The following is a 16,752-nucleotide window of genomic DNA, read 5'->3' as shown; positions in this document are numbered from 1 at the left end:
GAAAGCAGTGAACCCAGGCATTTATAAACATGAGATAATCTTATAGTTTGGACTAGGCAAACCCCATTTTTCATGTACTAAAAAGGCTTATTCTTAACCCTGGAAAGAACTGGCATCCATTTAAGTCTGTCTTCTGGCCTCCAGAAGGATTACATTCCTGCCTGGAAAGATAATCATCAAATCCTTTTCTTCAGAACTGCCTGTAAAATACGCTGCAGCATACAGAAAGCACTGTCTTGTATCCTAAGATCTCAAAAAAGGAGGCAGCTTTGGGATTTTTTTCTTTTTTTAATTCATGTAAATGTGGCTGTAAGATCTGTCAGCCACTCTTTTCCATAGATTTCAGGGAAATCTCTGAACCCTGTGCAAGGGCAGAGAGGGAGAAATCTCAAAATGATATTTAAAAAAAAAAAAGTGTGAACATTCTGAAGTTGTAATGATTTTCATTTTAAGACCATATTCATACCTCCTTCAAGCACTATAGTTGTGATCTGGCTTTGAGCTAAGTCTTATAGACACAAAATTAAAATACATTGGTACACACGGATTACTAGGTTACTCCTGTGTAACAGATTTATTGCTTTACATTTTAAATGTACTCTCTCCGATCGGAGACAAAAGACCTCAAAGTATCTTAAAAACCATTAAGAACTAACTCTCCTGAATAGATGAGATTCTGTGACTTAAAGTTTACTTGTACTATATGTGTGCGCTTAAAACAATATAGTTTAAAAATCTATGGGGCGCCTGGGTGGCTCAGTCAGTTATGCGTCTGATGTTGGCTCAGGTCATGATCTCACAGTTCGTGAGTTCGAGCCCCACGATGGGCTCTGTGCTAACAGCTCAGAGCCTGGAGCCTGCTTTGGATTCTGTCTCCCTCTCTCTCTCTGCCTCTCCTTCTCTCTCTCAAAAATAAATAAACATTAAAAAAAATGTTTTTTAATCTATACTTATCACCCTATTAAGTAGAGAGAGCCAAGAAGAAGCCAACTTTCATTTTACTTATAACCAGAGCTGCCACAGAGGCATTTGGACGGGCACAGTGTGAGAGGCCACAACGTGCTGCGGGGCCACCAGCCGGGGACACATGTATATACCTCTCCCGGCTCCTCCCAGACTTCCCTTTGGGAGCCTGAGAGAAGCCAGGGTGAAAGCATGTGCACCATGGGAAGGGACCTGGGCTTTCCGCCCCATGCCCAACCCCAGCACAGGTTGTGGACATCATACCAGCACATCACGGTAACAGGCTCAGAGGAAAGGGGCCAAGGAACTACCCAGGAATTCAACAACATCAATGCTCAGTAGATAATATAAGTCACAGTATCTCTGTAAAAAAAAAAATAATAAGACTCCATGGCCATTAAGCACCACTGTCTTGAAATACATATATATATGAGAAAATGCTCACAAGATATTACATGGGAATAAAACAGGTTACTAAATAATTCACACAGTACACTCCCTACTTTTTTCTAGTTTAAGGAAAGCATGGGTATAGAAACCAGACTTGGAGAATAAATCAAAAAATTGTTAAAAGTAGTTATTCCTACTGATAAAATTAGTTATACATACTACATGTTTTTCTATATTCAAGGTATATTACTTTCACAACTAAAAATTCCTACTGTGAAGCAAAACATGGGGCGCCTGGGTGGCTCAGTCGGCTGAACATCTGCCTCTTGATCTCGGCTCAGGCCAGGATCTCACAGTAAGATCAAGCCCCACAAGCCCCACGTCAGGCTCGGGGCATCAGCGTGCATCCTGCTTGGCATTCCCTCTCCCTCTCTCTCTGACACATGCACACGTGTGTGTGCACGCTCTCTAAATAAACAAGTATGCTTTAAAAGAAAAGAAAAATGACTGAGAATAGTTTCTATACAGCCACTTACTCGACAAAAAAAACTTGTCCGTTCTCATCGGTCTCTTGCTCCCATCCATACGGCAAGTCTGAAACACAGGAAGGCTGGCAGGTCTGTGCGCGGCAGGGGTGGGGTGAACGGACGCGCGGGCCAGGGTCCGGAGACGCCACGCCCTCCCACCCCCACCCCGAAGCCTGGCCCACCGACGAGCAGCCACGCTGGGCCACACTCAGGCCGCGTGGCCGTTCCAGAAAACCCAAGAGAGATCACCCTCGCCAGCCCACCCCACTCTCATCGCCTCCTCCACCCCGTCCCGCGAGCTCCTCCGAGCAAGGAAAGAACCTTCGAGGAATGAGAGCGGCCTGTCACCCCTCTGACCGTGACAGTTTTCCTAGGTCATGTATGCTTTGAATACAAGGTTCTTCGCTCTATGAGAACAACATACGGACCTCCCGCTATTCGTTTTCTTTTTCCAGTTTTCGGGTGTTCCCACTGGGTCTTCTCTTCAGTGTGACTGTGAAGAAAAAAAAGTTAAAAATCCACAAAAAACAGTAAGTAAAGGGTTACACTTCTAAAACTTAATAAGCTGCATTAACTTTTTTTTTCCCTCCCAAACAATACTGTCTCTCAAGAGTAGTAAAGCCAGAGTTCAGAAAAGAAATACTCAGAGCATAAATGTTACTGTTTGCACCAGATCCAATTCCCTGGGTGGGGAAGAGCAGCAGCCGGAGGAAACCTCCGGAAAGAACGGCGCCGTGAGCTGCTCCAGAGGAGGAGGGGAAGGGCACCGGGAGCAGGTGTGGGTCAACCCCAGGAAGCTCACTCAGTGAAGCCCTCAGAGCGACACAAGGGGTCTGCATTTGTTTTCGTTTTATTCCGGGATAGGTGGCCAGACTTCAGCCTAGCATATAATGCCGATATTTAGAGATCATTAGATAGAATATGAATCTTAAGTATTTATTCTTTCCACAGATGCAACTTCAAAGTGTTTTAACCACTGACTCCTAATTGCTCCCAAGAGGTATTTAAGAATGTGGCAGGATAGCCCCAAAGGTCAACGAACTGCCCACCCAGCCAAGTGACTCAACTTCAGAACCTCGATTTTCCTACCTGCAAAATGGAAAGAACCCTAGAACTGATCTCAAGGAAATGCTATGAGGAAAGGTACATAAAGGGTTGAACACAGTACCTGCGTGTAAAGAGCCTCAAAAGTGCTACCTATTATTTTAAACAAATCAGATATACAAACTAGTCTCATTTTTGTGGTAAATTTGGCATTTTATCTAACAGCATACAAAGTTATAATTAAAATCGTGAGCCAACAACAGACTAGAGACACCTGTTAACGGGTGATGAAGTGTCGGGAAAAACAGAAAATTACTGCATCAGAGAAGCAGCTGGATGTTGTAAGAGGCATTCAAAGGGAAGGCTGGATTCCCTAAAAGTTCACATACTCATGCCAAAGTAGAAAATAATGATTCATCACTGACATCTAGATGATAAAATCTCAATATTCCTTCCCCACCAATTGCTTTCAACAGAACAAACAGACAGAGCAGGAATACACTGGAAGATGTGACACCCAGCAAGCAGGGTTTTGTGGGAAATGCCGGCTTCCGGTCTGTTTTTGCAAACGCTCAGTGGCAGGTGCAGGGTCACGGGGGACACTGGACTCGGGGCCGAAGACTCGGGTGCCTGCATGCCTGCAGTCGGCCAGTCTCCCTGCCCCACAGCCACCTCACAGAGCCACTGGAAAGGTAAGGGACGCTCTACCTGTGACAGCGACTGAACAGTGAAGTCACTGTACAAATGTAGGGTTATCAGCAGCAATGACCCACTTCTGCTTGTACCTCGGCCACCACGAACTCCTGCTTGCAGAAAGGGAGACCCTGAGTCCCCAGTAAGGACGAGCCCCTCCCCGCTGACACAGACCCTGCGTCTCCTCGCACACTGGAGGGAGCGGCCAGCAGACAAAACGGACACCTCCAAGGACACACGCCGCTCCCGCTCTTTGCCCTGCCCTACGCCCTGCTTCTCAAGAAAGTTTACGGGGGCGCCTGGGTGGCTCAGCCAGTTGGACGTCCGACTGCAGCTCAGGTCATGATCTCGAGGTTCATGAGTTCGAGCCCCACGTTCAGCTCTGTGCTGACAGCTCAGAGCCTGGAACCTTCTCTAGATTGTGTGTTTCCCTCTCTCTCTGCCCCTCCCCAACTCATATCCTCTCTCTCTCCCTCTCTCTCTCCCAAAAATAAATAAAACATTAAAAAAATTAAACAATAAAAGTTTACAGATGTGACCATTTTCCTCTGCCTGGTGTTACGAGCAGTTTCCATCCCACAGGCGGGCATCAAATGAGCTTTGAGCCGAGCTGCTCAAAGACCTGCCCTCGAGAATCCACAAAGTGCCCCTGTGAGAGGAACGCGGACCCTCTCGGGCAGGCGTGCGTCCCGCTGAACCCTCACACACCCAGCCCTGCACCTGCCCTCGTAGCCGCCCCGATGTAAACAGGGGGAGTGAATAAACGCTTTCCAAAGGAGCTGGAAAATCCTCTCAGAATGTGTTTTTTCTATCCTGAAAGACAGGTTAAAAAACAAACAAACAAAAAAAAAAACCAAGATAAACACTGTCACCCCCATGTTTTTGACTTTGACAAAAAACGCCCAAGCCAGCGTTTCCTGACATTTCAGCCAGATCGCTCTCTGCTGGGACCGTCCTGTGCTCTGCAGGATGATTAGCTGTATCCCCCGGTCTCTACCTACCAGACGCCAATATCCCATCGTTGTGGGATCAGAAAGCATCTCCAGATATCACCAACTGTCCCCCGAAGGACACAGGGTCCCTGGAGGGGAATCCCGGGCCTCACAGAAAAGAGCATAATTTGGTAGTAAGAATCTCAGAGCCCAAGGCGCATGATCTCCGGCTCTCCCACTCACCAGCCGTGTGCTCTTGTGGAGGTGTTTAACCGCCCTGTGCCTCAGTTTCCCCATTTGTAAAAAGGGGACAGTAACCCTAACTGCTTGGGGTTAGAGAGGGCGGAATGAGTTAATGTGTGTGAAGAACTAAGAACTGTGCCTTTCACACACAAGTATTAATTTGAATAAATACTTACATGCAAAACTTAATTAAAAAGTGTTCTTAATCGTAACCTAAAATGACTTTTTAATGAACAGAAAAGCACGACACACGTCCCCAAAGTGTTATCTTCTTCTCCTTTAAACAGAAGCCCTCTTCTGTGTTTTCTTTTTCAATAAGCTTTTTTGTCACTTAAAGAGATAATTAACAGCGATCTTAATTTAAACCAAAAGGATCAAAATTAAATTCATACCACATTACATGGATATCATCTCAAGAATGCTATTCTAGAATTTTTTTTTTTTTTTTAAGTATAGTTAACTTGGAGGCTGAGAGCTGACTGTGAGGAGGGCTTCCGAAGAAAAGGGGGCTGGGGGTGGAGAGCCCAGAGGCACAGGTGCCTGCAGCGACAGCCGGCCACTGAGACCTCGTCCTTCCATGCCCACCTCCCAGCTTGGGCACAGAGGCTGCTCTGGACCATGTGAGGGATGGGAGAAAGGCCCACCAGCTCTCTCTGGTGCCAGGTCTGCCCTCAGGGGCAGGGTCATCCTCTCCCTGAAAGCCCAGCCTGGTGGGTCTGGAGCCATGTGACATGTGTGCTTCTGACTGCACCATGGGAAAGCACGAGGCGCCCACAGAAGCCACACGATGGGAGAGGGGCAAAGCTATGAGTCCGCGAGGGGGTCTCATTAGGATCCCAGAGTCTCACTGGGAGCTACAGCCTCTGTCCTTGGGGGTGGCCTTGCTGCCATTGAGAGGAAGACCACATGAAAACAGTAAGGACACGAAGGGCAGTCTTCTTTTAGCCCATTAGCAGTTTCCCAGACCCCAAGAGAGAACAAGTAACCCTTTCAGAGTTAGAAGAAAAGGGCCAGGATGCTTGCAGGTCAAGAGAGATCAAGGGGAATCCAGGATTAGGATTGGTCAGAGGCATGCTTCTGCCTGGAGAGCTAAAGAACAGAGAGCCAGGGAAACTGGAGAGAGGGACTCCCCCAGTTAGGACCCAGCCAAGCCCTGTCCCTACATTCAGTGTAAACAATGGGACCAGACAGGCCAGTGTGACACCCAAAACACCGGGGAGGGCTGGGAGACTGCCTTTTTGGAGACCGTACGTGCACCACTGAAAGCCCTGGCTGTGGGCCCCCAGAAGCTCTCAGAGGAGCTGGCTGGGATATGCAGACCTTGTTTAGTGAAAGCAGCACCCAGACACTGGATGCCATCGAGGAAGGAAGCAGATGAGAAAGGCCACCCAACATAAGGGGAAAGGCAGGGTGACCCCAGGCTCCAGGCAAACTTGACAGGAAGCCAGGGGGCCTAGGGTAGGTGGCCGGAACAAAGGCAGGCCCCACACAAAGCAGCAGGCAGAGAAGGGCTCTGACAGCCAGGGCCCCTGTGATGGGCACCTTTGCATTCCAAAGCCCAGTATGCCCCCCCCCCCCTCAGCGAGGCCGGAGGAAACCTTCACTGCATTAATTACTTCCCCCACTACACAGGGACTTACTTTGTCTCCCGGGTGCTAAGCACAGGAGATACAGAGGGTAACAAGAAAAGGTCCCCCCCACCCCCACGAAACTTACAATCTGGGGAGAAGACAGCGCAAATGAGAACAGTATGGCTAAAATGACTACAGGCAAGGCCAGGGACCATGACTCAGATAACAAGGTGCCGGCAGGAGGGTGCAGGGGTCAGGGACAAGGGGAAACCAGTAGCAGTTACGCTCAGCATTGGCGGGATGACAAAACCCTTCGTGCAGCAATCCAGGCAAAGGGAACGCGAGTGGGCGCTCAGAAGCTGCCTGGAGGCTGGCTACAGCCTAAGGGCCCCCTGTTGCTAGACTCATCCCTTCCATTCTCCAGACCCCGAGACCACCTTCCAAAAGATGAAAGACATAAACCCCCCGGCACCCCCTGGATCCAAGCCTTTGGGGGATCCCCGGGTCCTGCCGATGGAGCCCCAGCTCCCCGACAAAACGCGGACTTTCTCTGCCGCCTCAATCTTCCCACGCCTCCAGCCGCATTCACGCCACACGGAGGCCTACGCTCAGTTTCCTCCACCTGGGCCGGTCCCGAACACGCCCAGGAGTTGGGAGGCCAACTCTCGGGCTCACCTGCGGTGTCCCCCACCTCCCCACACATGCCTCCTGCCAACAGGCTGCCGCTCACTATATACAGACTGCACGGGAACCACCCACGCGTCACTCTGCCATGTAACAACGGGTGACAACTGGGCCTTATTTATCTCAGTATAACCAGCGCCCAGCAAAAAGCCTGGCATGTGATAAAACCCCAATGTGTCGTGAATAAATCAACTCTCCAAGGTCTTCCTTTTTTTTTTTTTTTTTTTTTTCTTTTCTGGTTTTCTTTCCACCAAGCAACCAAGGACAGCAGTGGCTCACAACCTGGGGTAGATAAGATTCGCCTGGTCGGATTTGACAACATACCAATGGAGGCGGGGAGGGCCCAAACCAGTTAAATGAGATGTGCTGGAGGAGGAACTAAAGAAAAGACATTTTCGACATTTTCCAGATGTTGAAAATCACTGATTTACATCCACGTTTCTCAAAGCCAATTGATAACCTGCCTTACGTGGAAAGCCTAGAAAACACAGATTCCGAACCACGGTGGGTGTCTGCGGCACGAGGGTCTCTGAAATCTGTATTTGGGGCCATTGGCAGGTGATTCTAATATCAGGCTTAAGTGCTGTCACGGCTGCAGGGTGGTTGGGGGTAAGTGAAATCATTGAGCATGGAGTACTTACGAGATCTGTGCTAAGTGCTTTATGTACGCGGCCTGAATTAAAACTCTATCAACCCATTTTACAGAGGAAAAAGACTGAGAGTTCTTTCAATGGCCCAAAGTCACACGCTTAATAACGGCAGAAAGGGCCTGCTACTAGTGTTTCCAAAACTTTGCTGGGAAACTGCTGGAGCTCTATTATATATGCATACAGATGTATATGTGTGTATATAGATATATGTACATACACACACACACATACATAACTATATTAGGAGATTTATTTAAAATACATACTTCCAGCTCCCTGCCCAGACCCCCGAGGCATCAGCTTTTTTTTTTTTTTTTCCTGATTTTCTTTTTTTTTTTCCGAGGGAATAAGGCCTGTTAGCCACCAGGGCACCGTGCAGCGCCGCTTCGTGAGCAGCAGAGGGCGCTCCTGAGCGCTGCCAGGTGACCCCACTGGACCCAGGGCCCAGAAAGGCTGCCGACCCCTCCTCAGGACCTCGGGGGCCTCCCCGAGGAAGCTCTTTTAAGTATCACTGCCGCTCCGCGCGGCCTCGCCAGGCTGCAGCGCCGGCCCGCGCCGGCCCCGCGCAGGTGGCGTTCGGGGCAGCGCAGGGTCCGGGGCACGTGAGGCCGTCAGGGTTCCAGGTGCGGCCCCTTCCAGGTGTGTCCCAGGCCCGGCGGCCCCCCTGCGGCCCCTTACTTGGCATAGTAAACCCAGCCGTCCTTGGTGGTTCTCTGCTCCCAGCCCGGGGGCAGCTCGTCCTCGCTGTCCGTGTCGTCCAGGCCCGCGTAGCGCAGGGCTGCCATGGCGGTAGGGGAGGCGGTCGGTCACCCCCTTGCTCCGTCACCCGCTGCCGGGTCTCCGCGTCCAGGAACTCACTCCCGCTACAACCGAGCGCCGCGCGCGGCGAGACCCAAACGCTCGCGCCTGCGTAGTGCGCCGCCCAGAGCCGCTCTGCAGACTCGGTAACTGAAATCCAGTCTCCGGAGTTTCGGAGCTGCCGGGATGAAAGGGGCGTGGTCCAGGAAGAGCCCTGGTTGAGAGCACCGGAGAGGGCGCACTGCCGCTCGGCTGGAAGTAAAAGCCGGTGAACGCTTTGTGACTCAGGAGATGGAGCTGAGCTTCGTCCACCTCCCGGGCCGCAGGGAAGGGGCGTGGGCATCCAGTCACGGTCCAGAACTCCGCCCGTTGCTGAGCGACCTGCAATGACTTCCGCGTTGTTCTGGCCAATCCTGCAGGAGCTCCAGCAAATGAGCATCCTGGGAAATGTAGGCCAGGCCCAGCAGGACTAGCCGGCGGAGCAGAAAGGAGGGATGCGGCTGCTGGTTTTCTGGCCTCCGGCCTCTCCTTCTTCTAGAACGTTATAAAGAGTGGACGTTCCTGCTTAGAAACCTTCCAGAGCTTACCATCACCCAGGCTGATTCACAAACTTCATTGTGCATGGAATCGTAACGCTGTAACGCTGGGAGCGTTAAAAAATGCGAACTCTCGCAACCTTCTAATGACCCAGACTTGGAAAAGTTTTTTCCAGCCACAGCAAGATTCTGCTTATAAATAAAGGGCTAACGTTTATAAAGGGCTTAATTATGGGCCAAAAATTCATTGACTTATCTTTTTCATGTACCGGACACGTGGGCAGAGTTAGAAGAAAGAACAGAGGAATGACCGGCAGTGGAGACTGTATTGCTTATATTACAATTATTTATTTTATCTGCGTACTCCTGACGGAACTCACAGAGCACCACCACGTCTTACGCTTCTTTCTATCACCAGCGCTTAGTAAAATGCCTAGACCTACAAGTTTATTGAAAGAAAGAAATGAATGAATCAATGTGATTTCTTAGGTTTGGCCCTCGACCAATCGACCTAGTTTAAAATGAAATTCCCAATTTACAAAATGGCTCTCTCGATTCCTCTTGGAGCACCTACAGGTATTCTGTAAATGTCCTGTGTCAAAAACTGGAAGTGTATCTTTAACTTGGCCTTGCCTAAGGAGTTTTCCAGAACATTCCCCAGTTGCAACTTGCTCCCCAACTCAGCATTCCAGGGAAGTCTACTGACCAGGATTTCTGTGGCCTAGGTCTTGGAAGTATGTAAGCCTCCATCAGAGAAATTACGTATTTAAGGGGGTGGGAGGATGGGGAGGCAGGGGCCTGTGTTGTTTTTGGTCTTGTTCAAGTCCTAAAATTGATACGGCTTTGGGATTCCTGCTCTGCATGCTCTTTGGGGAAGAGACTTGCTTTCCTTTGAAGGTGCCCAACCAACAACTAACCTAGTAAAAGTATATGTTACTTTTCACAGGTCTGTCACATCTCAGATTTATCAAAACATCACTCTCCAAGCCATGTGCATTTAAATAAGTTAATTAATGAGCTGCTCTTCTGCTCACCCCAATTTAAACCCTCGTCTCTGTCACCCAAGTCTATTCATTCCTTCCATATAAGTAGAGATTAGGTCACATGCCTCCTAATGATGGGGAGGAGAATAAATGGAATCAGTTGATTAGTCTTAGTCCCCCCCCCCCCCCCCCCGCCCCGATCATAATCTGTATCTCTGTTCAAGGAATGGCTGCTTAGGTTTCTCTCAGATTGCCCTCACCACAACCTCTGCTGGCACCTGTTACCTACGACTCAGCATCAGGCCACCGGTAGTGATAGAGTATGGCGTCTTCCCCAAACTTGGTGGTGGTCCCCTTGGTAAAATTCTCCACCTCTAGGCCAACGATCTGTTCTTCCTACTACTTAAATTATGCCCTCAGGGCTTCTCGTGTCATGAACATCAGGGTTTCTCAACCTCAGCGCTACTGACATTTGAGGCCAGATAATTCTTTGTTGGGAGGTAGGGGGAGGTCTGTCCTGTTGTAGGATATTTAGCAGTATCTCTGGCCTCTACCTGCTAGATGCCAATGGCATCCCTCTCCCCCAAGCTGTAACAACTAACAAGTCTCCAGGCTGTTGCCAACCGTGTGCCCGCTTGAGAACACTGATCTACGCTGACAGGAAGCCAGAAAATTACTAACCCACAAATTAAATGCTGAGATTTACTTAAGACATGGAACAGCCCCTTCCTGGGCAGAGATTCGCAAGGTGGGCAGATGCTGCTGGCTCAGATTGTCCATTCTCTAGCATTCCCCAAGGGCGCTGGTTTCTTCGATTCCTAGTCCCTCAAAACAGGTGAGAGACATGAGCTGACAGAAGTCTGGCTGAGTGGCCCAGACAATACTAATGGCCCCAAATGGTTATGGTGACCTCATTTTATTCCTCTCTCTGTCCTCTGTCAGAATGCTAAAGAAGAAAGACAAGCGGGCATTTGGGGACTTGTGAGGGTAGGCCTGCCACACGTTAGAGTTTATAGTCTTTTAGCTTCACTCAAACTGATACTGTTTTGGTCACACTTATGTGGTTGCGAGCAACAATTCAAAAGTTTATATGCAGGGTGCACGTGAGCTCAATTAAATGTCATTAGGGCCTTTGAGAGCCCAAGGGCAGGTCCGTCTTTTTCCTCTCTTGGATTTCACAGTTTCTTGCTCCCCCTCTGTCTGCTCTGCTCTCTCTTTGCAGGCTTCCTCTGTTTACTGACAGTTCTGTGCCCCTTGAACTCCAGCTTACACATGGCTTTGTCTTTGGTCTCACAAGGATCTATAAGAGGGCAAGCTTAGTTAGTGTATACGATTATTATGGGTTTGGAGAGCCTTAGGTTTGGGAATGAGCCACGGTCCTCAAGATGTACCCCTAAGGAAGCCTAAAGAGCGGTTTGTTCTGGTAAAGCCAACTAAATCACGTTGATTGGTGGTGAGGAGATTAAAGGAAAATTCAACGTGTGGTTCTATAACTGCACACCAGATGGCCCTATCTGCCCACGATTTGAAAGGCCAAAGACCACCCCCCACCCTTTCTGACAAGGATTTCTACATTTGAATTGTCTTTTCTCTTTGAGTGACCATTTATGCAAGAAGGGACAATTTATGACCATAGATCGATGCATTGTTGCTAAGAGCGGTTTTGTCATTACTCGCAGGGGACACAAGTTTTAGTGTAATATCCCCAGGGCCACATGTCATTAGGTCATGTCATTACTGTGATGCTGGCCATCCCTGCCCCCACAAACACACACACAAACACCCCAACAATTCTGCAAACCGGGTACACCTGAAATCGCCATTCTTTGAGAAATTAAGCTTCATGTTTTTGTGCCAAACTCCATAGGCTAATGAGACTTGGGAAGCTTCCTGGCTCTTCTGACAAACTTCTCGTGGGAGGTAACCAATAAGGAAGAATACTAGGCAGGATTCTCAGGCGAAACAGTCCTGAGCATTGTGGCCTTACATAGTAAGGCGTGTTTGTATTTCACTTACTCATTCAAACACACAGTGAGTGAGAAAAACTATGCCATGTGTCTGAGGAAAAAAACAAAACAAACAAAAAAAAAAAAACAAGAAAAACAAAACATCCCCTGCATCTAGAAACCAGTCGGTTAGGATAAGACCCACAGACGTACAGGGTACCTGGGTGGCTCAGTCGGTTAAGCTTCCAACTTCAGTTCAGATCATGATCTCCTGGTTCGTGGGTTCAAGCCCTGTGTTGGGCTCTGTGTTGACAGCTCAGGGCCTGAAGCCTGCTTCGGATTCTGTGTCTTTCATGCTGTGTCTCTCTCTGACTCAAAAATAAAGAAACATTATACAAAAAAAAAAAAAAAAAACCCCCACCTACAGGCAAAGAACTATGGTTTGAGGGTTTTAAGAGAAGTTTGAACCAAAATGTACAGGTGTACTGAGACAAGGGGGAATTTCAGGCATAGGATTTCCTATAATTCTCTTTGGGACCATCTGTTTTTACAGATGAGGAAACTGGGTCACAAGGAATTTAAGTAACTTGCCCACGGTCACTCAGAGAGCGAGAGCCAGCAGGTGCTGGAATTAGAATCCAGACAAGAGGACTAGCCCCCAAACTCACCCTCTCAACCACCTTCCCCCTGTGCTTTCTTTCCACCACAAGGGGTCCCCCGTGCTGGTCCACAGATGGGTGCCCAGGGATTGCCACTCTTCCGGGGGAAAGTGAGAAAAATAAAGTAAAAGAAATGAATTTTTCATGAAACTGAACGTATTTCACTTAAAGTACAATTTTTTGTAATATTATATCTGTTCTACTTTTATGTATTTTCTGGTGGTCTGTTTTGTTCCTTTTGCTCAGCATGTCTTTATTTATCTTGAGAGGGAGAGAGAATCCCAAGCAGCCTCCACGCTCACCTCGGAGCCCAATGCAGGACTTGATCTCACAACCATGAGATCATGACCTCAGCCGAAATCAAGAGTGGGACCCTCAACCGGCTGAGCCACCTAGGTGCCCCTCCCAACCTGTCTTCTTATGAAATTTTTCAAACATGGAGAAAACTTGAGACAAGTACAATGAATGTCTATATTACCATCCCCCCCCAACACGCACACCTCCGTGTAGTCATTGTTAACCTCGTGCAACACGTGCTTTAAAGAGAGAACCTGATTCCCTGAGGCATTAGGAGACACTGATTGCTCTGTATTATCAAAGTCCTTGGGACTAAGTGATCAGACTCAGGGACTAAGTGATCGGGCTCATTGTCTCCGAGCCCACAGCTAGGCACTCTCCCCTGGTGAGTGCATTTCCACTGCGGTGACCTCTCCAAATCAGATCCTCACGTTTGGAAATTTTATTTGTTGTATTTACTTGCCAAGGTCTCAAGTTTCAGTGTCGCCTTAGTATATAACTGCTAACCTCTGACCGTTCTCAGAATTCAACTTCAGCCTAACTTCATGCCTGGCTACCTTCTGCCCCACAGGGAGAAGAATTACCCTCCAGGGAGGCGGTCCCGATGTCCCCGTCACTGGAAAACTGTGGTGAGGAGTCTGTTCTGCTTAAAGTCCTCCGCCCCCTGCTTCAAGTGACAGGCACAAGGCAAGATTATTCCGTTAGCTGTTGTCATTGTTGTTATGAGTGATTTGAAGTGGACTTTTATAATTTTATTTGTTTTAAGGTTTTTATTTTTAAGGAAGCTCTACACCCAACATGGGGCTTGAACTTGCAGCCCTGAGATCGAGTAGTGTGCTCTTCCCACTGAGCCGGCTAGATGCCGAAAGGACTTTAAGAACTTTATTTTTTTTTTTTAATTTTTTTTTCAACGTTTATTTATTTTTGGGACAGAGAGAGACGGAGCATGAACAGGGGAGGGGCAGAGAGAGAGGGAGACACAGAATCGGACACAGGCTCCAGGCTCTGAGCCATCAGCCCAGAGCCTGACGCGGGGCTCGAACTCACGGACCGCGAGATCATGACCTGGCTGAAGTCGGACGCTTAACCGACTGCGCCACCCAGGCGCCCCATGGACTTTAAGAACTTTAAAACTCAACCAGGAAGCACGACTTTGCTTTTATATCTGACTTTGAAGCATATGCATAATTACATGAAGGTTTTCACAAACATTATCACATACGCCATTGTGACAAACATGTAGAGCTGAGTATCATTGGCGTCACTCTATAAGAGATAAACTAAGGTTCAGGGGCGCCTCGGTGGCTTAGTCGGTTAAGCGTCCAGCTTCAGCTCAGGTCATGATCTTGCAGTTTGTGAGTTCAAGCCCCGCATTGGACTCCGTGCTGACAGCTCGGAGCCTGGAGCCTGCTTCGGATTCCTTGTCTCATTCTCTCTCTGCCCCTCCCTTGTTTGTGCTATCTCTGTCTCTCTCTGTCTCTCAAAAAATATATAAATGTAAAAAAAATATCTTTTTTAATTAAAAAAAAAGAGATAAACTAAGCTTCAGATTAGCAAATACATCACAGATTTGGCCACAGATAGAGCAGAGACTATACCCAGTTCTCTGAGTTCTGAAGTCTGTTTTTTTTATTTTTTTAAAACGTTTATTCATTTTTGAGAGACAGAGACAGAGCACAGCAGGGGTGGGGCAGAGAGAGAGGGAGACACAGAACTGGAAGCAGGCTTCAGGCTCTGAGCTGTCTGCACAGCACCTGACATGGGGCTCAAACTCATGAACCGTTAGATCTTGACCCGAGCCGAAGTCGGGCGCTTAACCGACTGAGCCACCCAGGCACCCTAGAAGTCTCTTTTGTTTTTAAGTTTATTTGTTTATTTTGAGAGAGACAGGGGGGGAGGGGCAGAGAGAGAGGGAGAAAGAGAGAATCCCAAACAGGCTCTATGCTGTGACTGGAGCCCCCAATGTGGGGCTCAAACTCACAGACTGAGATCATGACCTGAGCCAAAATCAGGAGTCGGATGTTTACCCCACTGAGCCACCCAGACACCCCATGAAGTCTGTATTCTATTAATTACCTTTCTCTACTGCCTCCCATGATTAGCATAGGAAATCTGAACTCAACCAGATGAACTGTGTTTGTTTGCACTCGTGGGATGTTCCAGCACATTTGTGGTAAATTCTTTTGGAAAGGAAAGAGTCACATACCCTCCCAGACATTCCTAGCCCTGCCTCTCACCCTCCCCACAGCTTCTCCATAAAGCCTGTCTCCTGTGGGCACGTAGATCACAGCCAGCTGTTTAAAATGCAACTCTAAACAGCCCCTTCTTTACCCTCCCTTTCTTGAGGATATAAAATAAGCTAGGGGTGGCTTCCAGATGAGAGAGCATTCCAAAGTCCTAGCCCAGAGTGATGTGAGAGGAAGGCTTTCACTGTTTCCACTTCCAATTTTGCAATTTGTGCACCGATTATGTATTCTCAAAAGGTCATTTTTAACCAAATGCATGAGTAAATACATAAATAAAACTAACATTTCCGGGGCCCCCGTATCTCAGGCCTTTACTACCACAGTGGTATCACGTGCACGTTCTGCAACCTGAATTTTTGTGAACTTGGTCCATGTTTGTGTTCACAGCCTCATCTACCTCCTTCCCCTTCTTGAGGCTGTTAGCAATACACATACACAGAAGCCTGCACGTTGTCTCGTGGTGTTCTCTGCCTCTAGTGCCCTTCCCCAACCGCATGATTCCTAGTCTCCTGCTTCACGCCCCTTTGTGTGTGTCTTACGGACCTGCTCGGCAGTCAGTGACCTCTATGGTTCTTTCTCAGAATAACATCTGTAAGTGGATAAAATAAAATACATAGAGGGGCGCCTGGGTGGCTCAGTCGGTTGAGCGTCCGACTTCCACTCAGGTCATGATCTCATAGTCTGTGGGTTTGAGCCCCGCATTGGGCTCTGTGCTGACAGCTCAGAGCCTGGAGCCTGCTGCAGATTCTGTGTCTCTCTCTCCCTCCCTCTCTCTCTCCCTCTCTCTCTCTCTCTCTGCCCCTTCCATGCCCGCACTCTGTCTCTCAATCATAAATACACATTAAAAATTAAAAAAAAAAATACATAGAGCGACACCTGGCTGGCTCATTCAGAAGAGCATGTGACTCTTGATCTCAGGGTTGTGAGTTCGAGCCCCCTGTTGGGGTAAATCAAAACGTAAAAATTAAATAAATAAAATAAAATACATAGAATTGTAAACGCAAGTATATTGAAAGACAATTATTAAAATAGTAACAAAATTGTTAGATAATAATACCTGTGCTTCATTAACATGCATGAAATATCACGATCTGCTGGTAGGTCTATCAATCACCATGATTTTAAGGTACTGATTAGCGTTAACAATATTTGAAGGTATCTTCAACAGTAGTCATGGGAGAAAATATCTGGGATTTCTACTGATGACGAAAATCACAGGTACTGTGTTAGTTTCCTGCATTTATAATGGAAGGAAATGCTCAACTTCAGGCATAGGTTTGTGAAAGTCAAGAAGCAATTTTCCTCCATCCAAGGTCACAGACTCCTTGAGTTCTGTGCATCCCGGGGTATGAACCCTGGTTCCCAACTTCGCTGTTCCAGGCATGACCGCCTCCAGAAAGTCTTCCTTGAATTCCCAACAGAGCTAACCGACCACTGTGGTAGCCAGCCTCCAAGGCGGCCCGGTGACCCCCCCACGGCCACCCCGGGGTTCCCGCTCTCATGCAGTCCCCTCCCACACTAAATAGGACCGCCTGTGTGTTGTGTCGAGTATCACGGCAAGGACACGGGACTTGCCAGCCTTCATCATAA

At 48.2% G+C, this 16,752-nt stretch overlaps 1 protein-coding gene across 1 annotated transcript in view; it reads right to left on the bottom strand.

Moving 5' to 3' along the window:
- Positions 1 to 8,656, bottom strand: part of WWOX (WW domain containing oxidoreductase) — a 979,553-nt gene extending 970,897 nt beyond the window's left edge. Inside the window, exons 1-3 of the mRNA XM_043599730.1 lie at positions 8,376 to 8,656; positions 2,309 to 2,373; positions 1,890 to 1,947 (exon numbers count right to left, since the gene is read on the bottom strand). Of these exons, the coding sequence (XP_043455665.1) occupies positions 1,890 to 1,947; positions 2,309 to 2,373; positions 8,376 to 8,482 (230 nt within the window). The 5' untranslated portion in view covers positions 8,483 to 8,656. The remainder of the gene's footprint in view (positions 1 to 1,889; positions 1,948 to 2,308; positions 2,374 to 8,375) is intronic.
- Positions 8,657 to 16,752: the final 8,096 nt, after the last annotated feature.

The sequence above is a fragment of the Prionailurus bengalensis genome, chromosome E2 (genome assembly GCF_016509475.1).
Source record: "Prionailurus bengalensis isolate Pbe53 chromosome E2, Fcat_Pben_1.1_paternal_pri, whole genome shotgun sequence".
Taxonomy (NCBI): Eukaryota; Metazoa; Chordata; class Mammalia; order Carnivora; family Felidae; genus Prionailurus; species Prionailurus bengalensis.
This window is presented reverse-complemented; position numbering and strand designations above follow the sequence as displayed.